This window comes from Panthera pardus, unplaced genomic scaffold (assembly GCF_024362965.1).
Source record: "Panthera pardus isolate Hobbes unplaced genomic scaffold, ASM2436296v1 HiC_scaffold_21, whole genome shotgun sequence".
In the NCBI taxonomy this organism is placed as follows: Eukaryota; Metazoa; Chordata; class Mammalia; order Carnivora; family Felidae; genus Panthera; species Panthera pardus.
Window position 1 is genome coordinate 42,311,095 of NW_026526777.1, and position 27,625 is coordinate 42,338,719.

General features: G+C 45.7%; 1 protein-coding gene across 2 annotated transcripts in view; it reads left to right on the forward strand.

Annotated features, from left to right (window-relative positions):
- LOC128778845 (uncharacterized) overlaps positions 1-27,625 on the forward strand; it is a 180,021-nt gene that overhangs the window by 94,498 nt on the left and 57,898 nt on the right. For both annotated transcript variants that reach the window (XM_053909170.1, XM_053909171.1), the window contains exon 2: positions 11,815-12,268. In XM_053909170.1, the coding sequence (XP_053765145.1) occupies positions 11,829-12,268 (440 nt within the window). In that variant the 5' untranslated portion in view covers positions 11,815-11,828. The remainder of the gene's footprint in view (positions 1-11,814; positions 12,269-27,625) is intronic.

The following is a 27,625-nucleotide window of genomic DNA, read 5'->3' on the forward strand; positions in this document are numbered from 1 at the left end:
TGAGGCCTACCCTGACTGCAACCCACCCCAACTCCCAGCCTCTCTGCCAGGCCCATTCTTACATAATGTACATTCTAAGCTTAAATATCCTATCTTTCAAGCAAACTCTGCAACTCCCCAGTGCCCTTTGTGGACTCTGAAATCACTTATTCTTTGTTCCCATTTGAGCCCTTACCACAGTGGCCTGTCAGGATTGGTTTACTGGTCTGTTTTTGGCCCTAATGCTAGCACAATGCTTGGCATGTAATAGGCGCTCGTCATAAGTGTGTTGTATAAATAAGGGATCAGATGAATGAGTGTGTGATTTCAGTTCATTTAAAAAAAATTAAGGACTGTTGAGAAGATTAGCTAGAAGGCTTACAAAGCCTACAGTATGGTGCTTGGCTCAAAAGGAGTTAATTCATATTTATAATTTATATGCTAAGGAAGGTCTTCTTGCCACAGAGCTTCCATATCGTCTAGAGTTCAACTAGTTCCAGTGAAAATGACACCGATTTTATATAGAAATCAGACTAAAATGCATGGAAAACATGTGTTGGATGGAATGGGCAGTCCTATATTTTTATGGTATCAAGACTAGCAGAGGCCCCTCTTCTTGCCTCACGTCCTTTTATCACTGCCTGGCTGTCAAAGAGCCCACTCTCCCTGGGGCACTGGCACCTTCGATTGTGTGAAGGTATTTCAGTGATTTTGATTTCACCTCTGAGAGCCTGGTGTTGGGGAACTCAAGTTCGAGGTGGGAAAAAAAGGTAGAAGAAAGACAGGGTCAGCTACTTTGGAGCATGTGTGTGGTGATTACATGGTCCAGTCTTTCTGGTGCTTCCCAATTTCATATAATTCTATTTTTTTTCCAACACAGGTAATTATATGAGATGTTCCATATTTGTTAAAACTTTGAAAATCAGAAAAACATCTTGTTTTCAGACCAGTTTTAATTTTTGGATAAAATTTTCTGTAGTAATGGGGAATTTTTTTTTTTTTTTTTTTTTTTTTTTTTTTGTAAAACATTATGGTGAAGACACGCAGGAATTTGGCAACAGCCAGGCGGCAATATCAGGGTCCTGGCAGCTAAAGGGTGGAGGTGTAGTGGCGAGAAAGAGCTCAGGGACTAAGGAAGGAGTTGGAAAGACCCCAAGCTCGTTTTGTCCATTTCTTTCTTGTTTCCTCCCAGAGCAGAGCAGTTCCTTGATTCTTGTCACATGATGCCATGATCTCAAGTGTCACTTCCCCTTTTCCACACATCTGGGCAGTCCTGTGATCATCCTGCATGGTGCTGCCTGGGGATGCCTGGGACTCTGTGCCATGCCAAGAGCATGCTCTGCTCCCACGAAGTGCTGTGCTTATTTAGAGTGTCCCATTGACCATGGCTCTACATCTTCTACACAGACCTGTATAAAGCACAGAGCCAAGCCTGTGGGAGGACTGGGTAGAATCTGTCATAAACGTGCAGGACTTGTTACCCCATATACATACAGGTACACGTACATACAACCACTGAAACATGCAGATGCTCAAAGAAAGAAGAAAAGGAAGGAAGGAAGGAAGGAAGGAAGAAAGAAAAGACAAGACGCAGATGGTCTTGTACTTAAGAGATAGGACCATTCGAAATCCCATTCACTTATTTTTTTTTAATGTTTATTTATTTTTGAGACAGAGAGAGACAGAGCGTGAACGGGGGAGGGTCAGAGAGAGAGGGAGACACAGAATCCGAAGCAGGCTCCAGGCTCTGAGCTGTCAGCACAGAGTCCGACATGGGGCTCGAACTCACGGACTGTGAGATCATGACCTGAGCTGAAGTTGGACGCTTAACCGACGGAGCCACCCAGGCGCCCCAATCCCATTCACTTTCAAGTGAAGAGACATTGGATGAGGAATCAGATATTGAAGTCCAGATTCAGTGTTTACTAGCTAGGTGACTTTAGGTAAGTTTCTGTTATTAAATGAGAATAGTAATAATATTTATCTTATAGGGTGGTTAATAAACATGAATTTCTAGTCCTGAATATGAGTCCAATTAAGTGAAAGTTATCATTACCATTGTTATTGTCTTAGTACTACCATTATTAGAGCCCAGTTGGTACAGTGGGTGACAGAATGGCATTTGGGGTCAAACATGGATCAGATGCTCTACCATTTAACCACAGTATGAACCTAACATTGGGGATATTAATTAGCCCTTTTAAGTCTTAGTTTTCTCATTCATAAAACTGGGTTAATAATAATTGTTTCATAAGACCTTTTCAAGAATTAAATGAATTCTTTAAGTGATTTATTCCATGAAAGTCCCTTGCTGGAATATCTAGCATAAAATAAAAATTCAATAAATATTAGCCATTATATTTATTGATGATAATGATGATGGTGGTAGTGCCTACTATGACCACTAAATCCTTTTATACTGTATTTAGTTGCAACAAGTCCTTTTCCATACAATCCAATGCAGTGTTTCCTTCCCTACCTAAAACATACTGCTTGCTCGACTGGATTTAACTTTATTCTATTTGGGTTAAGTCATTTTCCCATTATACCAAGGATTCTTAGAATTAAAATCCTAGTCTCGAAAATTTTATGCAAGACTTAAGTCCCAATGTCTATGTATAAAAGATGAATTACAACCAAAACATATATGGAGGAGTGTGAGGAGACTTTCCCCCTGCTGTGATCAAAACAATTAAGTGGTTTTGTGGGCTTGTGGAGTAGTAAATCTTATCATTGTGTAGAGCATGTGGGGGCCCCTTCAGTTAGTATATTTGGGGTAGAAGTAACAGAAAATGTAACTCCAACAAATAGGCTTTAACCATCAGGATCTGTTTTGCCTCATATTGCTAGTGGTGTAGAGGAGGGGTGGCTTCCAGGTTGACTGAATCTGGTGGCTTTATTTCCATTGCTTGTGATCGTCTTGGCCCTGCTTTTCTGCAGGTGGCAGCTTCATTCTTAGGTTGGTGGAGAGGTAAACAGCTCCACTGTTTACATCTGTGCGGGACGACAAGGCACTTCCCCCAAAATCTTTCCTTACAAGTTGGGAGAATTTTCCTAAAAGCTCCAGTAAGCTTTACTTCATATTTCATTGGCCTTAAATGGGTCATGTGCCCTCCTCTTACTTCATCACTGGCGAAAGGATGGGATTCTCCAGACTGGCTTAATCTAACCAGAATCCACCCTGGAGCCCATTGCCCACACTGTACAGATACTTCACAAGGGTGGGGAATGGCAGGGTCTTGAAGAGGTAACCATAATGCTTGCTACAAGTTTTCTTTTTAAGGGTTTTTATTTTTATTTTTTATTTTAGAGAGAGAGAGAGAGCATAAGTGGGGGACAGAGAGAGAGAGAGAGAGAGAGAGAGAGAGAGAATCTTAAGCAGTCTCCATGCTGAGCAGAACTCAATCCCACGACTCTGGCATCATAACCTGAGCTGAAATCAAGAGTCAGACGCTCAGGTGACTGAGCCACCCAGGCGCCCCACTATGAGTTTTCTTTTTAGTTTATTGGAGGTATGCAGGCGCTTTCAATTTGGTTGTAATTGTTGGTCTAATCTTACAAGTGCTCTGTGTCATATTGCACAACTCCAAGGGGCACCAGTCTGAGTTGCACACGTGGGATTGCCCACACTGTACTCTGTTGTGTATTTATTGAGCAAAAAATCCTTCAGGTCATGTTATCCCTGGAAATGCAAATTTTGTTCTCAATGAATTCTTTGGCTTAAAAAACAGGTTAATTATAATATCATTATTAGTAGTTATGTGGTGAACTACACAATAAATGACCAGAAAGAAAATGCATAAAATTGAACACAGAGTACAGAGATTTTGGTACAATGAAGGAGAGAGTATAAAAGCTTTCAGAAACCAGATGGGCTCTGGAGTCATCGGTGTGTCCTTCTTCCATTCCACTGGTGTCTGAATGTCCAGCTCGTAACCTGTCATCTTTCTACGTGTTGGCGGGCTTCTTTGTATCTTCCATATCTTTGATCACAGCTGAGGAGGTGGCTGGACAGAGGCTGGGCTCTGACACAGGTCTGACATCTGGACTTGACCCCTAGGAGGAGCCAGCCCCAGCAGACAGATGCGGCAGAGCTCAGGATCTGGAATGGACAGCCACCACCATAGGGGCTCATGCCTGGCTAACATGCAAAGCCCTTAGGGGTATAGGCTTTTCCTTCTTCCTGAGGCCACACTATGGAGACCTTGAATGCCGGGCTCAGAGCTTTGCACTTGTTTCTCTATGTGGCATTTCAGACTGGCTCTCCCAGTACAAACAGAGTTCCCTGCTTCCAGCTGAAGAGTGAGGGACTGCTGCTGAGCTGGTGTCTTTGCAAGCACGCACTGGTATTGGGACTCTGATCAGAGAAGAGATTCTATCTGGCTGCACCAACGCTGCTATCTCCCACCCATAACTTTACCACGGCAGTAACTTACTCTTATTTAAAAGAGGGCTTCTTAGGAAATCAATTCAAGTAATCTGGGTCTGCATAGGTGGGAAGGATATTATCAGGCTCTAGTTGAAGACTCCTGGTGCTCCTGAGACTGATACTTGAGAAGTGTTTTGATGGAAATGAGGCTAGTGGAGAAGTTTCTGCAGCATTGTGGATTGAGTTGTCTGAGCCTGATGCTGCAGTGGTTTGGACAGATACCTTTCAGAGACCTGTGGTCTCTTAGATGTTTGCCCACCAGGCCTTCTTTGTCCCAGGTCAGGCAGTTGTGGACCTTGACTCTGTTTCCGCAAGTCCAGTGGGGTGGAAATACTTGTTTTTCTCCCGCTGTAACCATTACTGACTCCTGGTGGGTGTTTTTTCCAGACACTATCTGAGGAGTGGTATCCTGTTCTTTGTTTTCTACTCCCTTTCAGGTCCTCAGAAAAAGGACTTGTTTTGTCTTTGTCTATCTGTCTGTTTTATCTGTGTGCTTTAGGGAAATAGAAGGACTAAGAGAAGTAATAAATTCCAGAAAAGTCACAAATGCTCAAGGAATCTCAAGATAGTCTTGCAGAAGTAATTCTTACTTTATATTAAAAAGTAACTGTGCTAAAACATTTTTTTTTAATTCTGCTAGGTCTAACCTCTTGTGTTTCCTCCTGGACTCCTGTTGTGATATCATAAAGAGTTTCCAGTGCCTTTCTCAGTTCCCAGTACATAGTAGGTGCTCAATAAATATTTGTTGAATGAATCTGTTGTCTTTTCTGATGATTTCTGCACATCATGTATTAAGTCCCCTTTCCTTATTAAAGAGTTTTCCTTCCCTCTTTAAGTCGGGCAGATCCTGTGGAGGTTTGAAGCAGCTTCTAAAGCAGAATAGTAAAGATGAATATTTAAGCAAATTGGAAAGTTGCAGGTAAAAGCCCCTTAAAACCACTTCTATCCACTCAGTGTAGTTGTAAGGTTTTTTGCAGAAGGTAACTCTTAAAGAGGACTAATGTGCCACGTAGCAAAATTGTAGTATGGGAGACTGCATAGCGTCTTTTCTCTCTGCTTCCTGTCCCTGCCCTCTCTTTCCCATGCATTCCTTCCTTTTATAACTATTTACTGAATGCCTATAAGGGCTAGGTGCTAGGGGTACAGTGCTGAATAAAGCAAGTGTGGTTTCTGCCTTCATGTAGCTAAAAGGCCAGTGTGGGAAGGCGTGCCATTAATCAAATGACTGTAGAGATAGATATGTCTATGATGTGAGCTTGCTCTGTAATTTATTAGGACTCACCCACAGTATACATTTTTGAGGTCTTGTTTTCCAAATCATCAAGATCCTTTGGTGAATCGATCATTTGTCACAGTGTTTAGGGTTTCTCCTTTTACATAAAATATATCTGTTTACCTGTGTCTGTATATATTATGATGTTGCTAATTTCCAGCAGTTAATTAATACCCCACTAAATTGGCCAATATTCAGTGTATTTGATATATTTGTTTCCAGAGACTATCTGGAATATGTGGAATATATGGCTTTGTGTTACTTTTGGGGTTATATCACAATACAGATATTATAGTGTAATGGAGATTGCTAGTGCTTATTAGTACTAGTTTTCTCCTCTTCTTACTTGGCATGTAAGTAAACTCACAGTCTCCAGGTTCTTTCCCAGATGCTATCTTATTTGATTCCCACCACAGACTTCTGTAGGACAGATTATATTATTATCCTCATGGAAGAAACTGACCTAGAGAAGAGAAGAGAGTTGCCAAAGGTTACTTGACTAGCAAGTGGAAGAACTGTACCCTGAACCCTGAGATTCTGACACCAGATCATGGGCTCTTTTGACTCCTCCATAGGGACTCTGGCAGACTTAGTGATCATTCCATATTTGAAGCAGAGTGTTTTCCTTGGTCTTGGTTTACATTCAAGATGAACCAGCCTGTCAAATTGCAGTTGGACATTAGCCCGTCCTTGAACAGTCACCATAACAACATAGACATATGGAGAAGAATGTGGGATGGGCAAAACCGATGCCAGTCTAGGCAAGGATAGAGTTTTGCAGGGAGTGGGGGTGGGTCAAGGAACTCCTGGATATGTAGATATAGACTGAAGATGGGTGAGAGGGACACTGTCCCAGGGGCATTTAATATCCTAATTCATCCAGGACAACACCTCTTACCAACTTACCACAACCTCTCATAACTACTTAGTGCTTTTAGGACAGTGTTTCTTAAGACATGATTAATAGAGGAGATGTTTATTAAAACTACAGATTCCTGAGTGCACCAAAGAACTATTGCATGAGAATCTCTGGAGGGAGGTCCCAGGAATCTGCATTTAAAAACCAGCAGTGAAGATGATTCTGGGGTACACTAAAGCTTGAGCACCACAGTCTTGGGAGGTCACAGCGAATGAAAATAACATATAGCTTTTGTTCCTCCCTTGTGGTTGGGTAGCAAGCTGACTCAGAAAAGAAAAATCCCTGGATGAATATTTCTGCACCAGGAATGTCTCCTCTCTGAACAGGTGGGTGAGGATGATGAATAGGGTCATTCTCTGCCTTCCCTTTTGCTTTACAGAAAACCCATGAACCCTATCGGTTCTCATCTCTAGAGAATCGTTTTTAGAGAGGAACTCAACGTGGCATCTCAATCGTGTAGTGTCGCATTTTTAAAAAATGTTTCCTCCTTGTGATTTTTCACTTCTAATAGTTAGGGAATGGGATCCTTCTGCCCTCTTCTTGTGCAGGGCAGACAGAAGGAACAAAGCCAGGAGAGCTTCAGGGCCACCACTCACCTTTTAGTACCATCAGTCTTATTTCTGCCCACTGTCTCCCAGCCTGTGCTAGGTGGTGTTTGCAGTGGAGACTTCCTCCTCATTGTAGGACTCAAGACTTTCAGGGTATGAAGACAGTACATTCACAAGAGCATAGGCTTTGTTGACTTACTGGTGTATCTATTTTTCAGAAGGTGGCTTGAGGATGCACATGTTCTGGAGAAATGAGAAAGTGAGCAGTGGAGGGGTGGGAGTGGGATGGACATGAACCCAATGAGAGAAGGATGCATGTCCTCAATGTGGTAGACTCCCCTGCTGGGCGTGGGAGGCATGGACAAGCCAATGGGATGCATAGGCCATTATTTCTGAAGTAATCAAAAGTAGACAAATAAAAATTAAAACTGATACTGTATAAAGGGAAGGATGGTGCAAATGACGTAATATTTCTCCATGGAGGAAGATCTCGACTCCAACACTGGAAGGCAGAGAGGAGTGAAGATTTTGGAGGCAGGCAGGAGTGGCTCAAGTGGCTTTGGCAGTGCTACATGCTTGGGGTGGGGGTGGGAAGGAGATCCCTTACCCTGCTACTCTGTGTGGACTGACAAGCAAGGGAACAGTTTTTAATGGGGCTACTGGGTTTCAGATATGTCATTTTTCCTCCTTAGGACCGCTGTAATTAAAAATCCCATCCCTAGAGTGCCTGGGTGGCTCTTAGGCATCTGACTCTTGATTTTGGCTCAGGTCGTGAAGTCATGGTTTGTGGGTTTGAGCCCCATGGTTAGTGCAGAGCCTGCTTGGGATTCTCTGTCTCCCTCTCTCTATGCTTCTCTCTCTTTCCCTCTCTCTCTCTCAAAATAAACAAATCAAAAAAATTCTATCCTCTGCCCATTAGCCAAACAAAGCAATAAAGAATAAGAAGAGGGGCGCCTGGGTGGCTTGGTCAGTTGAGAGTCCAGCTCTTGATTTCCGCTGGGTCACGTAATCATGGTTCATGGGACCAAGCCCCACATCAGTCCCAAGGCCTGATTGGGATTCTGTCTCTCCCTCTCTTTCTGCCCCTCCCTTGCTCACTTGAATGCACAGGTACATTCTCTCAAAATAAATAAAGAAAAAAAAAAGAAAAAGAAGAGAGGTGGATAGAAAGCAAGGGTTAGAGGAATGAGATGGGTGCCCTTGGAGATTTCATTAGCTTATTCTTGAGCTAGTATCTCAGAACAGCAAGTCCTGTTTTCTTTCCATTAGGGGCTGGGGCTGGGGGCCACAGGACACCAACTTTGCCCTCAGGAAGCTTCTCATTTAGTATGTCCACCCGTGATTCTGTTTTATGGGTCTCCATTCCCTCTTTTTGCCCGCTGCTGTAGAACCTGCCCCCGTGGACATAGACTGAGTAACAATGATGGAGTCCAAGAGATGCAGTTGAAAGAGCAAAGTTTACAAAAGTTTATAAATAAAGTTCTATGAGAATACAGTCACACACATTTGTTTACATATTATCTGTGTTCATGCTATAAGAACAGAGTTTGAGTAGTTGAACAAAAATTACATGGCCTGCAATATGTAAACTATTATCTGGTCTTTATAGAAACAGTCTGCCAGCCCCTCTAGATCTAGAGATCTCACACTGTATTTAAATGCTTAGCCTTGAAGTGAAATACATCACTCTACTCACAACTCATTGGCCAAAATGGTCACGTGACCCCACTCAACCACAGGGGCCAGGAAGTGCATGCTACTATGTGCCCAGGATGGAGGATGACCAGAATATTTGGCAAACAGTTCTAATGGCCACCACAACAGCCTACTATGTGTTGAACTCAATACTAGGTTCTGGATATAGAAAGATAAGACTTGAGGAAGTCCAGGGATGCCAGAACTTTGGGGCTGGGTGGGGGGAAGACTAAGTATAGAGTACACTCGAATGTCCTTCCCTGGAATATGTAGACTCCAACTCACCTAAATTGCCTGAGATAATAAATGTTTTCTCAGTTTGATGATAGCCAGAGCAGGAGACTGGCCGGCTTGTCAGGCAGTGGGGGTGACAGATTCCCTTGATGAACATTTATATCAATAATAGAAGGGTTGTTTAACAGGAATTCTTAAAGGAAAGATGAGATAATTTCATGTTTTGATATTCGTAAAATTGATTCCGTTGAAGCGGAGCTCTGCAGTGCATATTATTGCTGCTGTAATTTTGGCAAAGATGTGATTCAGATTGGCAAAGTGTCTGGGAAAGGGAAATCCAGTAAGGAGACAGAGAGGGTGGGGTGGGCCAGGAAGCAGATGCCAGGAGCCAGGTCCCGGTGGCCTGGCGAGAGCTGGGAGGGTGGCCCAGGAATCTCAGCCATGTAGGACCATGAGGGAGAGGAGGCTCCTGGTGGCAGAACCGGAGGTTGCTTGAGTTTCTGGTAGTGCTGAAGCCTGGCAGAGGGAGTGGGAGCACCCCAGGGAGGGGTGCGTGCATGTGTGTGGTGAGGGAGAGACATTTAAACATCGTAGGAATGAAGGATAAATTTAAAATCCATCAAGCAGAGTTGAGACAGAATGACAATGTGAAGAACATGAATCACTCTTTCTAGGGACCCACCCAACTGTTTGCAGTTCTGAAATGTATTTTTCCCATCATTTCTCTTCCCTACCGAGTTTATCCTGGACCCTTACCTTCCTTTCCTTTTGCTCCTTTGACCCGGACTTGGTGGCCGAGTATCTAGCACTGACCAGCACGTTCCCAGAACCTCCAGCCCAGCATCACCGAAGCCTTGGGGTATGGTGCTGGCAGGGCTGGGAAGAGCAGGCCAGGTGCTAGAGATACTGGCAGGGACAGAAGAGGAGGATATCGTAAGGTCCTCTCTCCAGGGAAGTCAGATCTATTCAGTGTTCACATCAGGCTTTATCACACAGGCAGGAAGATCATCCTGGCTTCTTCTTGTCTACCTGCTACTTTAGTGTGATGTGGGGGTGGCTGGGAGAGGCATCTATTTATTCTGTTTCATGTGGTAGAGCAGTGTGGTCAATATAGTGGGAAAAACTATGAGCCAGGACTTGAAACCTGAGCTCTCTCCCAGCTCTGACTTTGAGTGGTGATGTGACCTGGGGCAAGTCTCTACCTCTCTGCACATCAGCGTCCTCACTGACAACATGGTATGGCTACACCACAAAGATTCCACTTTAGTATTCGCTATTTTTGAGACTTTCAGTTCAGACCAGGGGAGGTGGTGGGGGTTCTGGAGGGTAGCATTCTGGAAAGATGCCTCCCTAGGGGGCCTAGCACAGTCCCCAGTGCACACTAAGCACGGTTGAGTGATCTGGATACCAGGCCTTTTCTGAGCATGTAGAGCATGTGGCACTGCTTAGTGCCAAGGGGCGTGTGTGTGTGTGTGTGTGTGTGTGTGTGTGTGTCACTTGTGGTCACTAGTGGTGTGGCTTGGAATGTGGGTGGGGAGGAGGCCAAGAATTCAGGTGTTGGGCTCTTGGCTGGGAAGGAGATAGTAAGAAGATATCTCAAAAAGGTCCTCTTGTATCAGAAGGTCTGTCCCCCAGACCTCAGACTTATCAAGGGAGCTCTGGATCCTTGAGTTCCCTGAATCCTCTTTGCACATGCTCTTCCTTTTGTCTGTAATCTGGTCCCATTTCTCACCTGGCAAGCTCTGTTTAAATGCAGAATGAGGGCCATTTCCTCCACATAGCCCTTCCGGCCACCTCCAAGTGGGTTTCCGTGTCCCTACTGTGAGCTCCTACAGCAATCAGGCCTGCCTCAATCAGAGCACATCATGTTGTGTGGTCAAAATCGATGTTCTTCCTGTTTCTCCCACGAGGAGGATATGGACTAAATCCAGCTTATGTCAGTGTGCCCAGTCCCTGGCACAGTGCCTGGCACATGGTAAACCCTGTCAGTGTGGACTGAATGAGTACATCTTTCAGAGGCAAATCTGGCCACATCCTCCTTGGCATGGAAAAGGGAAAGGAGGCTCAAAGATGCTAGCAGAGGCATCTGATTCTACACCTGCTCCCCAGATCCTGCGGTGGATGTGCATTAGGAAAGGAGGAAGGAACCTGTACATGGGATCCAGTTCTCAACGCTAGGTTGCCTGTGTCTTGTCCTGGGGAGAGAGTGTTAGAATCAGGGCAGCAGGTGGTGGGTGGGGTTTCCCCAGAGGACGTGGGACACTAGGGAAAGGGTTAGAGAGATTCTTTCACTACAAATGGGAGAGAACAGCCAGCTAGCTTGTCTGAAGTTGGGGCGAGGACAGCCTTTGGTATTCTCTCCTTGTAGCAGTACCCTGAGACATTCATCACTATTGCACATGACTGTTGCTGTAACTTCCGTCTTCTACACTAGCCTGTGAAGTTCTTGGGGCAAAAATCAAGTGTACTTTGTTTAACTCTGGGTAACTCAGCACCTGGCACCCAGCCTGGTCCACAGTGGATTCTTCTGAGTTCAGTGATCATTTACAGAGTTCCTACTGTGTGCCAGTTTCTGGACCAGGCCTGGGCCATAGCACCGAGTTAGCCCAAAGCCTTGCTGTGAAGGACGACTTCATTAACCTCTTTCTCTTCTCTATTTCCCTCTTGCCCGCCTCTCCCTCCCCCCCCTCCCCGCCCATCCCGTCTCCCTTCTGTCTCCCCCGCCTCCCCTGCGCAGAGCAATGTTCTGGGATGGTGCCGGAGATGCGTGGACCGAGCCCAGGCCGCAGGCTGCCCGAGCCCGCCCCCTGCCCCGCCGCAGGCGGGAACCCTGAGCCCTGGGCCTTGGGCCGCCGCCACCGCCACGTCCTAGCCCTGCCTGAGGAGGAGGCATGGCGGCCCCAGCAGTGCGCCCTGCTCGAGGCCGACGCCTCGGACGAGGTGGGCATGCTGCCCGCCTCCCCGCGTGCCGTCGCCGCGGGCTTCGACAACTTCTTCCCGGTGCAGGAGGGCGAGGGCCCCGGCTGGGAGGGCGGCGCGGCCCTGGAAGCTGGCTCCAGCCCGTTCCTCCCGGTGAGCCCCGAGGTGATGAAGCGGCGGCGCGGGGGGCTCATCGAGCAGCGCGACATCATCAAGGCCCACGAGGCGCACAAGATGCAGAGCACCCCGCAGGCCCGGCGCAAGGAGTGGGAGTGAGTACGGGAAGGTGGGCGCGGGTGGCGGGGGCACGGGGGCTGGCCCAGTGCGGCGGCGGGGAGGATGGGGTGCGCGTGGCCCTGCCGGGGCGTCCAGTGGGAAAGGGTGGGCCCAGGGAGGCAGGTGCCTTTGTCTCTGCTGCCACTCAAGAGGGATTTGACCCAGGGAGAGAGGTCCCTGGGGTCAGCCACAATCTCACTAACCAGCTGTAGGCTGCATTCACCGTCACTGAGGTCTACAGCCGTCAGATGGGGGCAGTCACGCCTGCCCTCTAAAGCATACCTGTTTACTGAGATCTGGAGAAAGAGCTGGGGTCTGTGTCACACTCTGAGCTTCCCTGAAAAGAGGAGCTGTATAAAGCCGGGGAGAAGCCACCAAAGCATGAATGAATCATCCGTCACCTTTCCTTCTGGAATGTAGCCAACCCTGCTCTTTCTAAGGTCAGCTTTGGGTGAATGATTACATTTTGGGGCACGTCTTCAGTGGTGGAAGAGATTGTGGCCTCCGTGACTTTATCACTGATCATTTTGGGGAGAGCAAAAGGATTTATGTTCTTAGACTGCCTTTAACCCAGTTCATACCTGTTGGAAACTTAGGCTTCATTCCAAGGAATCCTACATTAAAGGGAGATAGGATTTCATTTGATTCTCAATTGGTGCTCCAGGTTTACACCCCACCTAGGGACTTTGTCCTTTGGATGCCAGTGTATATTTTGCACGTTTGCATGTCTTGTGGTTTGTATGTCTTTAGCTCCTCTTCCTTAGACTGTTGAGTTGTTAAATGTCATCAGGTGCAAAAAGGCAAATAATCAATGTGTTTTGATGGTGATGGTCATGGTAGGCTTTATCTAACTGGTTTCAGTGGACATTCTAGGTGGTGCAAAGGGGTGTAGATTAGCTGATCTCTGGATGTCTTTTCGTATGGATGTTAAAATATTTATTGGCTCATTCATTCATTCATTCATTCAGTGAGCCCTGATATGTGCCAGGCTCCTAGGATTTAGATAGGAGTCGGGCATCCAGCATTCAACTTCTCTCCTGTTGTTCACCTCCAAGTACTGCTGGTCTTTAAAACCCTACATAGCTCTAAGAGCCAGGCAACATCCTAAGCACCTATATTAATTTATGTTAATCCTCACCATTACTGTGAGATAGGTACAGTTATTATCCATGTTTAACCAGTGAGGCACAGAAAAGTTAGGCGACTTTCCCAAAGTCACTCCAATAATAACTATGTTGTTACTGTGATTTGCTATTGATTCATGATTTGAACCCTGGCAGTCTGGTTCTCGAATTCATGCTTTCCACAATGGCACAGGACCTTTCCTTCCAGTTCCCACAGTATTTAACTTCTATCTCAACCACCAATCGAGATGCCACAAGAGCACCGACTTGGGGGTTAAGAGACTTGGGTCTAATTCCCAGGGTGACCAAACTAGTGGTATGATGTCAAGTCAGTTACCTCATGGCTTTGAAAAATGAGGAGGAGAAAGTAGACTGTGGAAATACTGTGCAGCTCTGATAGTTGGTATTTCTTCATATTCAGAAGTATTATATTTTTCTGTACCTCTGTCTTGTTTTCCCAAGAGGGTCTGAACGATTCGAGGGCAGAGACTCTTAACATTTTTCATGTCACTCAGTGCCTGTCATATGGCCTAACTCAAGAATGTCTATAATACTCACTGAAAAACTAGCTTCACCATGACTAGCAATGCATGAGTAACTCTTATGTCTTTCTTAAAGTTAAACTTTTGCTAGTTGGGGGATATCAAGGTCTAGTAGCAGCCAACTACTTGGAGTGGTGGTGGGGATGGTTGGGAGACTGCTTTCACCTGGACAGGTGCATAAGGAAGTGAAACAGGGCAGACACATCAATGGCCTGGGGGCATGTCAACCTTCCTGAGTGTGGCTGTGGAGGAATTGAGAAGGAGGGGTCAGGGAAATAGGAGGGAAGCCAGAGAGTAAAGGGACAAGGAAGTGAAGAGAGGCATGTGTTCAGAAGGAAGGAGTCATCATCTGTGTAGGAGGTTGCTGAAAGGGCAAATAAAATGAGGATTGAGAAGGGATTACTGCTTTCAGCAATATGGAGGTGACCTTAGTGGGAGCAGTTTCAGTAGGGTTATGGGCCCAGGGTCCAGGTGGAATGGGTTGAGGAGAAAGTGAGAGATGATGGAGATGGTGATGTTACCCGACTCTCTGCCCTGCAACACTCACAGCCTCATCGCTGCAGCCCATATGTAGGCCTCCATGGTTAATATCATCATGCCTTTTTTCCTTACCATCCAAACTCCATCCTCATATGGCTCTCCATGCCTTAATCTGACCCACTTCCTGCTCCTCACCAGCTCCCCAGACCCTAATATTACATTGTCTGGAACTCATTCCATCATCAGAAAATTCTTCTACATTCTCCCACCTTCTCTGGACATTCCCGTTACCTCCTTGTTCTAACTGGTACCTGCCTCTCCCCCCGCAAGAACATGGCTTGATGAGCAGCTGCCTCATGTGGTGGTTGCCTTTCCTCCCACACTTCCTCATACTCTTGAGCCTGGAGGTGGGGTAGGTGGCTCCTTCCTCCCTATTATTGCTTCCAGACCATTATTCCTCATGCCTGTCCTAAAATGCCAGCTCTGGAGCTCATGTCATCATACAATAGCACCTGCTACTCTTTCTTGAAGCCATCTACAGACTCCCAGGTCACTCCCCTTCATTCCAGAAAGATTTTAGCTCTCGGTTTACCACCTGTCTCCCATCTCCTCTCTTGTCATCAGTCTTGGTGATTTTTGTATCCACTTAAATGATCTCTGTGGGACCCTGGCCTCTTGGATCCTTAATCTCTTTTCCCTGATGATTTTCCCTCCATGTTTGCTGCCAAGACCTCACTTGCATGGCCTGCCTGGACCTTGTAACGGGCATGGCTCCCTAATCTCAGTTTCAACCATCTTGTTGTCTGGCCACCACCTCTTTTATGTCCAGTTCACTCCCTCTAATGCTTGATTCCTAAGGTTCTTTAACCTCGCTGGCATCCACAAGAGATCGATTGTATTACGTTTTTGCTGCTCCCCTTCTCAATCATATCCTTACTTCTCATAAAAAAAAAAAAATAAAATAAAATAAAATAAAATAAAATAAAATAAAATAAAATAAAATAATCACATTAAATCCCATTGTAAGAACCAAAAAATACTTTCTGAGCAAAATGGTGATGTTGCCCTTGAAGTCTCCTCCTACCCTCTCAACCCTTTCTCCTGCCAGCTTCTCATACAGAGCCAGTCATCAGCCAAGGGCAAGGATGCTGGATGCCTCCCAAACGGCTCTAGTCTACTTCATGCTTCATCATCCTTGTTTTCACCCTCAACTTCTTTGCCCCTCTGTTGCTCCGCTATACTGGTCTGGCAAGACTCCACCTCTGCTTAAATCCCACTTGCCACCTATTCCTCCCCTGCCCTTGGGTAGTAGAGCTTGCTGTAGAAAGCTGTAGAAATCTCTACAGGGCTTGCTATAAATTCATGTAAATTCTTGACCCCCCCTACCACAAGTCGGCCCTTGATCTTGCCCAGAAATCCTGCTACTTTTCCCCTTTCCATTTTACCCTCACACTCTTTTAGAGATTATTTCACATACTTACCCCTTCGTGCTCAGACCCCAACGTCTCCTGCCAGCCCATTTCTAGCTCATAACTGCAACTGCCTTCCTACTTCATTGGGAAAAGAGCAGCAGTCAAAGAGGCTTGGAGGAGCTCTTTGACCACATTGACCACCTGCACCTGGACCCCTGTTACAGGCCTTTCCTCCTGTTTCTGTGACTATCTACTCTGGATGCTCCATGCAGAGGTCTAGATGTAGAGCATGATGAGCCCTTTTGCAGTTCCCTCTAGAGCCCCTTGCAGTCAGGCCTTTGTCCCAGTCAAGCCCACAGCTCTGGCATACTCACACCATCCTCCACGTTGCTGAGTACAGTTGGCAGGTCTCTGTGTCCATCTTCTTTGATCTGGTGGCAGCAGCAGTACCATCTGTCCACTATCACACTGTCTTTCTTGGAACTCTTTTCTCACATGGCCTTTAGGACCCCACTCTAGGTTTTCTTCCTACCTTGACAGTCTTCCCTCTACCTCTTTTGCTGGTTTCCTCTTCCTTTTTCCAATCCCTAAACACCGGGGAACCCGGGGCTCAGTCCTCTACCTGTTTTCTTCTCACCAACCCTTACTTCCTGGTGACCTCACCCTGGCCTGGACCTCTAGTGACCATCACAGACTGCTGACTCTCAAATTTGTATCTTTGGTCAAGACCTCTTCCCTGGATTTTACATGCTACTCACTTAATCAGCACCTTTACTTGTACATCCATAGGCAACTCAAGCAAAACCTGTCCAACAGCAAAAGATTTTTCTCCAAATCTTCTTCTCTTCTAGTCTTTTCTTTCTCAGAAAATGGAATCTGATTCATTCTTTCTTTCTTTTTTAAGTTTTTAATATTTATTTATTTATTTTTGAGAGCGAAAGAGAGCACGCATAGGGGAAAGGCAGAGAGAGAGGGAGACACAGAACCCAAAGCAGGCTCCAGGCTCCGAGCTGTCAGCAGAGAGCCCAACGCAGGGCTTGAACCCAAGAACTGCGGGATCATGACCTGAGCTGAAGTTGGATGCTTGATCAACTGAGCCACCCAGGCACCCCTACATTCATTCTTTCTGTTGCTGGAGCCAGAAGCATTGGAGTCATCTTGATTTCTCTCACACTGACTCCCTATTCTTGCCAGTCCCCATCAGTTTTCCCTTCGAAATGTATCAGATCACATTTTACCATTTCTGCTACTATCTCCCTGGTCCAAATCACCTTTTATTTTTATTTTTATTTTTATTATGTAGACACTTATACAGTACTTCCTAGATACTCAGCACTATTCTTAATACTTTACACTTGATCTTAGCCAAAAGGCCGAGAAGCGATTTTTCTTAATACTTTAATTCCTTTAATCCTTCTAACAGTTGGATGAGACTGGTACTATTATTATCCCCATATATGCAGTTGAGGCACAGAGTTTGAGTAACTTGTGTAAGAGGGTTACTACAGCCATTCTTAACTAACCAGCCTCCCTGTCTCCATGCATCCCTGGTAGAGTCTCTTTCCCCCACTGGAGCTAAGGATTCTTCTTTGCCTTTTTTTCCTTAAGATTTGCAGAGGAATTGGAAAGACAGTACGTGGAGTTTCCATCAGAGAGTCTTCAGAATTTATCACACTAGTCCTCTGTTGAAACCCTCTAGTGGCTGGCTCCCCATGTCCCGCAGAACAAAGTCCTTAGCACGGTCTTTAAGGCTCTACATGATCTCCCTCCTCTACCACTTGGACCTCTCTCCCACGTCCCTAAACACACACAGGCATTGTTGGCTGCATCCCTTAATCTCTTCCCATTCATTCTGCTCACCTACACTGGCCCCATGCCATTCCTTGAATATGTTCAGACCATTCCCACCTCAGGGAATTTTGCTTTTGCTGTTCCCTCCACCTGGAAAGCTCTTTCCCCATAGACTTTCATGACTCTCATTCACTTCATTTAGGTCTTTGCTCAGAGAGACCTTCCTGATCACCCTATGTAGCATAGCATTCCTCCGTTGTCACTCTCTTTCTCTCTTTATTTTGCTTTTTCCCCATTGCAGCCCTTGTTGCTACTCACACACGCACACACACAGGCACGTAAAGACTCTCTCTCTCTTTCTATATATGTCTGTCTCCCTCCACTGAAGTGTAAGCTTTTTTTAAAAATTTTTTTTAACATTTATTTATTTTTGAGAGAGAGACAGAGAGACAGAGAGACAGAGAGACAGAGAGACAGAGTACAAGCAGGGGAGGGGCAGAGAGAGAGGGAGACACAGAATCCGAAGCAGGCTGCAGGCTCCGAGCTGTCAGCACAGAGCCCGATGTGGGGCTCGAACTCACGAACAGTGAGACCATGACCTGAGGTGAAGTTGGACGCTCAACCCACTGAGCCACCCAGCTGCCCCTGAAGTGTAAGCTTCTTAAAAGGAGGGACTTGGTCTTATCTTCAGAGTATAGGACAGTACCTTGTATGTAGTTGGCTCACAATAAGTATCAGTTGAAGGAATGATGAAGTAAATGCACTGAGGGGAATTGATACCCATTCCAGTCAGCTAGCTTCCAGGGAAAGAGGAGTGTGGTTGTGCAGGTTGCTGACCGCCCAAGGCCCTCCAGTTAAATAATCAGCAGAGGAAGTGGGGAGTCTGTTCTCTGCCCTCCTTCAAGGCTGCTCAGGACCCTGTGTCTACTTAGCGCACCTTGGAGAGGTGGAGTCTTCTGCTCCCTCCTGCCTCCTGGCTTCTCCTGACTTATACTCTATAGTCAGGATCTTCCTGGCATGAGGACAGGGGCAGCCTGGTCCTTAAGAAATGGATTTGCTGCAGTAGGAAGTCAGGAAGGATTCTCTGTCGGTGGCCCTGCCAGCTTCCTGTACCTCCCTCAGCTCTAGCCCCTCCCATGGCCCTGTCCACCGCCCACACAGCTGACAGCCCATGGCACACATGCCAGCCTTACAAATCCTGCCTCCTTGGCACTGACTCAGGACTCTAGTGATGCACGAAGCAGACTAGAAACCAGCCTGGGAGGTTTCCAGCTTTTTTTGCCTTTGGCTGGATGAGCCCAATGTGGTAGGGGAATGAATTAAGAGGATAGGAGGAGCCCTCAAGTAAAGGGTCTTTGTTTTTCTGTGGACAGAGTATAGGTGATTCAGATGAAGCAGAATTTCTTGTGCAGAATGCTATTTCCCAAAGAACCTGTTAAAAGGTTTCCTCAGGCCCACTGTATGGGCTACGAGGACCTCTTGGGTAACACTATTCCTCATGGACTGAGTTTTTTAGCTTTAGTGACTGGCCATGAAAACATGTTTTACTCATACTTTAATAGAATTTCTCCCCAGCTTGCCAAATATTTTCATGTATCTCATCTTTCTCTCACAAGGACCCTGTGGACTAGCTATTATTATTCGTAATTTACAAAGGAGAAAAATGAGCCCAAAAGTCAGAGGTGGTGCTAGTCCAAAAAACCGTGTGTTAATAAAGACTGTCACCATTTATTGAGCACTGGCTATGGGCTGGGTGCTTTGCATGTATTATTTATTCTAATGAAAATCATAGGTACTATTATAAAGAGTAGAAACATTTCATATGGGACTATTATTGCATATGGATTTGGAAGAAAGAAAATTATGTGTAACTTTCAAGTCTGCGTAGGTTGGTACAACATACTCTAAAAAGAGGGAAGCAGTATTTCCATAATCATAGTACTTATCACACTACATTCTAATTGCCTATTTACATGTCTGTATCCCCCACTACACTGTATAGCAGAGCAGTCTGTCTGCTCCCCATGGGTCTCCATCCCTTGGTATAGTGTCCGGCATGCAAGAGACACTTAACAGGTATTTGCAGAATGAAAAAAAAAAACCAACTCATGATTTTATACACCCGAAAACTCAGGCTCAGTGAGGTTATCTTTGTTGTCCAGTATCACATAGCTACTGAGGTTTCACTCCAGGCTTTCTGACTTCATTGTGTATCTTGTTCCACTGAGGCCTTATGCCCATATTAGTATCCACCTGCAGTGATTATATAGTGGTAAGCAAGTGACAGGAACCCAGTCATACTATTTAGCGTTAATTCTTGCCATGCTGCTTGTAAACTATGGGACCTGGGGCAAGGTGTAACCTGTCTGCACTTTTAGAGCAAAGATGAATAATAATACTCACCTTGTAGGCCTGTTGTGAATTTGGACCATGTTTACTAGGTCACATATGCTGGTGTGGGTCCTCAAGACGTTGATGAGCCCCACTGTTACTCAGGGACTCTACTCTGCCTACACAGTCTCTGACCTCAATCAGGCCCACACATCTGCAGATGACTCCCGAATGTGGATTTCCCAAGAACCCCAGACTCTTGTAGCCAAATGCGAGGCTGGCATCTCCACACGGTGGTCTACCATAATCTAAAGCTTAGCAGGGCTAAAGGAAAACTCTAGATCCTCTCCTGACCCAACCCAGACTCCTCCCATCTCAGTAGGCAGCACCACATCTACCCGGTTGCTCAAGCCAAAGATTCCCATTGTCTTTTATTACTCTCTTTCCCTTTTCTTCCACTTCCAATCAGTTGGCAAGCCTTGTCAACACATCTCCCGAACATATTCCAAGTCTGAACACTTCTGCTGCCAAGTCCCCAGTGCTACCAATCTCTTCCAAGCCACTGTCACTTAGACCAGTGCAGTGGTCTCCTAATTGGCCTCTCTCCTTATGGCTTTGTTTTTCTGTAACCAGGAATGTGTCTGTTCATACAACAGACAGGGGCATTTAAAAAAGATGTAAATTGAATCATGCTTTTGTGATGTAACTTCTCTTTGCACCTAGCCTTCCTTGGGTGGCTCCCGACCTCAGCCCTACAATTCGCTCCCTTGCTCCCTACACTCCTGCCCACTTTCAGGCCAGACCCCTGCCTGCTATGTCTCTGCCTCGTCCTTCTGCCTGGAATGTTCTTTCTCCAGATCTTTATAAGGTTGGCTCATTCTTGTCATTTAGACCTCAACTTAAGTGATACCTCCTCAGTGATGTTAGTCTTCACCAAACAGTCTAAAATAGACATCTGGAAACTCTAGGTCACATCACCCTGTGCTGCTGCCTCCCCCCAAGAAGAGTGGAAATGACACACAACCCTGTCCACTCCATAGCCTCAGTGCTGGGAGCAGTGCCTGACATCTAGGCTCTCAGTGAATATTTGTGAGTGCATGAATGAATGAATGCCCAAGGAATGGTTGGTGTGGTAATAATTATGATCTGGATGCTCACTAGCCCCTGCCAGCACCCAGACATACTGTCAAGTCTAGTCTAGGGAGCTCAGGACATCAGGGGCTCTAGGTCTAGACCAGGTCAGCCCCTGGGGTGTGAAGCTTCATGGGCTGTGGAAACCCAGGTTGGTTAGGTTGCGGGTTGTTGGGGCACTGTCTCCCTTCTCACCGCTGATCATTACCGAGCCGTGTGTTATTCCACCTTGGGAAAAAGATTCAACCTTTCTGAACCTCAATATTCAACATCATCTTTGTCTATTTGCTGGATTGTGGTTGAGGACAGTCACCTTTCTGAACTGCAATGAGCATATATAGAGTACTTAGTCCAGGGTTTGGTTGGCCCCCCGATCCCCCAATGTCTGGTTCCTCATCTTAGGTGTCCGTCACATGCTATCTACAGCAGGGCACCAGAGGCTGCAGTCAGGGTTGCGATCAGCTGTGTACATCAGTGGACCCCCTCAGGTCATGAAATGAGGAAATGCACAGTGCCCAACACATAGCACAGAGTCCATGCATATCAGCCATTATTGTTATTATTATTATCACCACCACTACCACCATCATCATCTAGTCCAGCTGCCTCATTTACAGATGAGGAAACTAGGGTCCTGAGGGCTGGGTGACTGCTGGTGCTTTACACAAACTGTTCTTCTGATTGCAAGGTCAGCAGGCTACAGTGAGTGACAGGCTCTGAGGAACCAGCCTTGTAAGTCCCATCCACTTCTCCCTGCTGCTACCCTGCTGACCAGGTGGGATGAAAACTCAAATGTCCAACCACATTCTCACCAGCTTTCACACCACACCCAGCATTGCAGACAAATTCTGTCAGGAAACAAGTGTGCTAACCTTGAAGCTTTCCCATTGAATTAAAAAAAATTTTTAATGTTTATTTTTGAAAGAGAGAGACAGAGTGCGATGGGGGTGGGGCAGAGAGGGGGGCACAGAATCTGAAGTAGGCTCCAGGCTCTGAGCTGTCAGCACAGAGCCTGATGCATGCAGGGCTTGAACTCACAAACTGTGAGATCACGACCTGAGCTTAACCGACTGAGCCACCCAGGCATGCCTCAGGCCATTGAATTTTAAAAGCCAGTGGGCCAATATATGAAAGACCCATAGCTAATATCATCTTCAATGGGGAAAAAATGAAAGCCTTTCCCCTATGGTCAGGAACAAGACAAGGATGTCCACTCTCACCATTACTATTTAACATCGTACTGGAAGTGTTAGCCTTAGCGATCAGACAGCACAAAGAAATAAAAGGCATCCAAATTGGCAAGGAGGAAATCAAATTCTCACCCTTCACAGATGACATGATACTCTATGGAGAAAATCCAAAAGGCACCAACAAACTGCTAGAAGTGATATATGAATTCAGCAAGGTTGCAGGATATAAAAACATGCAGAAATTGGTTGCATTTCCATACACCAATAATAAAGCAGCAGAAAAAGAAACTAAGGAATCGATCCCATTTACAACTGTACCAAGAACAAAAAGATACCTAGGAATAAACCTAACTAAAGAGGTAAAAGATCTGTACTCTGAAAACTATAGAAAACTTAGGAAAGAAATTGAAGAGGACACAAAGAAATGGAAAAGCATTTCATGCTCATGGATTGGAAGAACAAACATTGTTAAAATGTCTATACTACCCCAAGCAATCTGCACATTAACACAATCCCTATCAAAATACCACCAGCGTTTTTTTGCAGAGCTAGAACAAACAATCCTAAAATTTGTATGGAACCACAAAAGACCCCAAGTAGCCAAAGCAATCCTGAAGAAGAAAAACAAAACTGGAGGCATCACAATTCTGGAATTCAAGCTGTATTAACAAAGCTGTAGCCATCAAGATAGTATGATACTGGCACAAAAACAGACACATAGATTAATGGGACAGAATACAAAACCCAGAGACGGACCCATAACTATATGGTCAACTAATCTTAAACAAAGCAGGAAAGAATATTCAATGGGAAGATTGTCTCTTCAACAAATGGTGCTGGGAAAACTGGACAGCGACATGCAGAAGAATGAACATGGACCACTTTCTTACACCATACACAAAAATAAATTCAAAATGGATGAAGGACCTGAATGTGAGACTGGAAACCATCAAATCCTTAGAGGAAAACATAGGCAGGAACCTGTTTGACTTCAGCTGGAGCAGCTTCTTACTAAACATATTGCCAAAGGCAAGGGAAACAAAAGCAAACATAACTATTGTGACTTCATCAAAATAAAAAGCTTCTGCACAGTGAAGAAAACAATCAACAAAACTAAACATCAGCCTACAGAATGGGAGAAGATATTCACAAATGACATATCTGATAAAGGATTAGTATCCTAAATCTATAAAGAACTTAATCAAACTCAACACCCAAAAAACAAACAAAAAAACTCAGTTCAGAAATGGGTAAAAGACATGAATAGACATTTTTCCAAAGAAGACATCCAGATGGCTAACAGACACATGAAAAGATGCTCGGCATCACTCACCATCAGGGAAATACAAATCAAAACCATGATGAGATACCACCTCACACCTGTTAGAATGGCAAACATTAACAACTCAGGCAACAGCAGATGCTGGTGAGGATGCGGAGAAAGGGGAATCCTCTTGCACTGTTGGTGGAATGCAAATTGGTCAGCCACTCTGGAGAACAGTATGGAGGTTCCTCAAAAAAACTAAAAATAGAACTACCCTATGATCCAGCAATTGTAGTATTAGGTATTTACCCAAAGGACATGAAAATATAGATTCAAAGGGTGCATGCACCCAATGTTTATAGCAACATTATCAACAATAGCCAAACTATGAGAGACCCCAAATGTCCACTGACTGATAAACAGATACAGAAGATGTGGTATATAAATATATAGAAAGGAATATTACTCAGCCATCAAAAAGAATGAAATCTTGCCATTTGCAACAGTATGGATGGAGCTAGAATGTATTATACTAAGTGAAGTAAGTCAATCAGAGAAAGACAAATACCATATGATTTCACTCATATGTGGAATTTAAGAAACAAAACAGATGAACATATGGGAAGGGGAGGGAGAGAAGAGAGGGAAACGAACCACAAGAGACTCTTAATGATAGAGAACACACTGAAAGCTGATGGAGGGAAGTGGATGGGAGACGGGCTAGAAGAGTGATGGGTATTAAGGAGCGCACTTGTGATGAGCACTGGGTGTTACATGTAAGTGATGAATCACTGAAATATCCTGAAACCAATATTGCGCTGTATGTTAACTATGTAAAATTTAAATTAAAAAAAAAAGCCAGTGGGTCAGTTTTTTTCTGAGCTCTTGAAAGGCAGCTAATGTCATGCAGATCTAGTTTGATTGAGTGGGGACATCATTCCACATGCTGCCACTTGCTGGTAAAAGCAGGCATCATTTGGTTTCCTTGAATGCTAGTGTCTATAGAAATGTCATTGCCAGAAAGGTGCATGGGCAGAATTTGTTCAGTTAAATAGAAATGCCTTGTTGACTGATCTGGTAATTTTAATACAATTTATTTGTATACTCTTAGGAGGGGTGGGAATTCTTGAGGTCACTGCAGTCCCCACCCCTCTGCACTGCCTTAGATAGGGTTGATTCACTCATTAGAGGACTGGCTTGGCCCTGAGGATGCCTGAGTCTGTAACCCTGCTGGATTTCACCCCCTTGCTCAAAGATGAGGCATTTCAGGCTTATAGGGTTATAGTATAACAGACTTGCAGAAACCAGAACATATGCCAATGGAATACAAAAATCACGAGACTTCAACACACTGTGCTATCACTAGTCAACAACACGTTTGAAAACCACAAACCAAGTAGGGCCCTGTAGCATATGCCCTGCCCTTTTGGAATTCTGAGCAGAATAGGAAGTCACTGAGAATCCAGAGAACCAGGCTCCTCCTGGGAACTGACACAATTTGGGTGACTCCTTAGAGATTTAAGATGGGCCTTTTGAGGAAATGTCAACACACATTGTTGATTTTTTTTTTTTTTTTTTTTTTTTTTTTTTTTTTTTGTCCTCCAGGGATTTGAAAATAAGGGTCTCTTTCTAGGTCTGGTCTCTAGTGACTTTCCTTTTCCCACATTTTTTTCCCTCTACAGTTCTATAAATGCTTCTTGTAGGGAATAGGCTATGGGGATATGCAGGGTGGTAAGCATGCGCAGTGGGGTTCCTGTGCAGGTGCCCAGCCCCTCACTCAGTGCCTGGTGACGATCACTTCTCAAAGTAAATGAAAGCATTACCTCTCTGCTCCTTTGGCGAAGCCATCGCTTGCCCTAAACGAAAGCAGAATCCTTTCTCCTTCTCCAGAGCATGGTTCCAGGAGCCAAGGTTTAGTGGGGTCAAATGTTTCTCTGCTGTCCTGGCTGTACCCTTCCAGGCCATGCCAGGAAGGAGGAGGCAAGGGAGAAGAGTCTGTGACTCTGCAGCCCTGCTCTCAGTCCTGATATACCCCCTGGGGTCCATTTGATGTCTGTGCCTCCTTTTCCACCACCATCAGAGTTAGGTCCCTGTTTTAGGGAGCAGGTGAGCTAATCTCCCCTCCACCACCCTAAACTCGGCAACCTCTACTCTCCTGGCTTGGGCCATGCCTCAGTATCTTCAAAAGGAGACTGTTCAACCTCCGGACTGTCAAGATCCGAACCAATTCTGCACCCTTCCTGAGTCACCCTTTTGAACAAAATGGGACAAACAGCGCCCTCTAGTGTCAGATGCACAATTTGTCACACTCCCTTTTTCTTGAGATTATTTTTCCTGTTTTACGATGCCTCCGAGTGGTCACTTTTGTGTACTGCATCCACCGTCTCTGACTTGGAAGCTTCACAGAATGCTGTGCCGCTGGAACCAGCTGAGGCAGCCTCGTGACCACCCAGCATATCACAGGTGAGGACACCGCAGCAGAGTGAGAACCCTGAGGGTTCTGGTTCCAGTCCAGCGCTACCATTTTCCTCACCTCCATTCAAGAACTTAACCTGGATGAGTAGCTGCAGATGAGTCAAGGGGGTTTTTCTTTTGGATGCGAAGGGATGGATGAAGACACTTGTAGAAAAGGAAATACTCGGTGCTGAAGCGTTGAAGTGTGAGCGCGTGCACGCGCACACGCGCGCGCGCGCACAACACACACACACACACACACACACACACACACACACACACTCTCTACAGTATTCCAGGCACTGCGATAAACAAGACCTTTAGAAACATCATCTCACATAATTTCACATGTAATGTTCAGGTGAGAAAGCGGAGGCGCGCAGAATGAAGCGCATCGCCCTGGGCCAAGCAGCCGGTCTGTCTGACCTTTAGACGCTGCTGTTTTCAGTGCAGCTCCTGCTTTCCGTCTCCGGGGACTGCTCCCTAGCCTGCTCCTACCCCACCGCCCCCTCTTCCTCCTCTGCTCTGCTCTTGGCCCCTCTCACCACCTCTCTTCCTCGTTTGCTCTCCAAAGCCCAGAGTGAAGAAGGAATGGATAAATACAGGGTTGGAGTCTTTTTGTGCCTCTTTTCCTTCCCTCCACTCCTACCTAGGAACCTCCGTGTGGACTCTATGGCGGTGCACCCCCCCCCCGCCCCCCCGTCAGAATGCAGCCCGTTCCCTACTGATTTCTGTGATGGCAAAGCCACATCCCTTCCCAGATTGATGAAGAAAACAGGGAGGAGTCGGGCAAATTCCCTCTGTGTTCTTAGAGTGGAGAAATAATATACAGAAAGGCTTACTTGGGGACCATGCTCTTCCGGGCGGGGCAGTGCTGGCCAGGCACCCTTGGCTTGGGTATACCGGGGTCTAGCCCATCTTCAACCCCCTCCGCCTCATCTCAACCTTTCTCCAGCCACCATCCATTGTGCTTACTCTCTCCCCTCATCCCTGTGCTTTAGCTGAGAGAAACTTGTCCCTCACTTTCTGTCGTGAAAATGGAGTCACAGTACACATATAGGTCTACATTTTGCATTTATTTATTTATTTGCTTTTTAAAGATTAACACTGTATCAGGGGCATCTTCTGTGGCAGTTTCTAGAAAGATGTCCATAATGTCTCTTCAATGCTGTGTAGTATTCCCTAGCATGGGAGTCTCCAGTTACGAGCAGTGCTGTAGTGACCCTCAGCATTTGTGCCTTTATGATGTGTATTTTCATTTCTCCCACAGAGAGGCCTAGAAGCCGGTCTGTGGAGCAGGCTTTCCCACACTGCACTCTTGCCTCTTGAGGACTGATGCTTTTCCCCAGCACCCTTCCTCTCATCTTAGCTTCAAATTGAAACGTGAACTTTTGCAGTCTGAGTTATCTCTCTGGCCCCACGGGAGAAGCCCCATAAATTAATAACAGACCAGCAGGAAACAGAGAGATGGAGTCATTAATAGTCAGTGTGCCCGACCTCTCCTGGTTGCTAATTAGCACACCGACAGCTAGGGTTTTATCCAGAGCCAGGGAAATACTTTGGGAGGCTTGTGGCTCAGCTTGTGGCATCCGGCACTGAGAGGGAACCCTGGAACCTTCCTGGGTGAGGTGGGG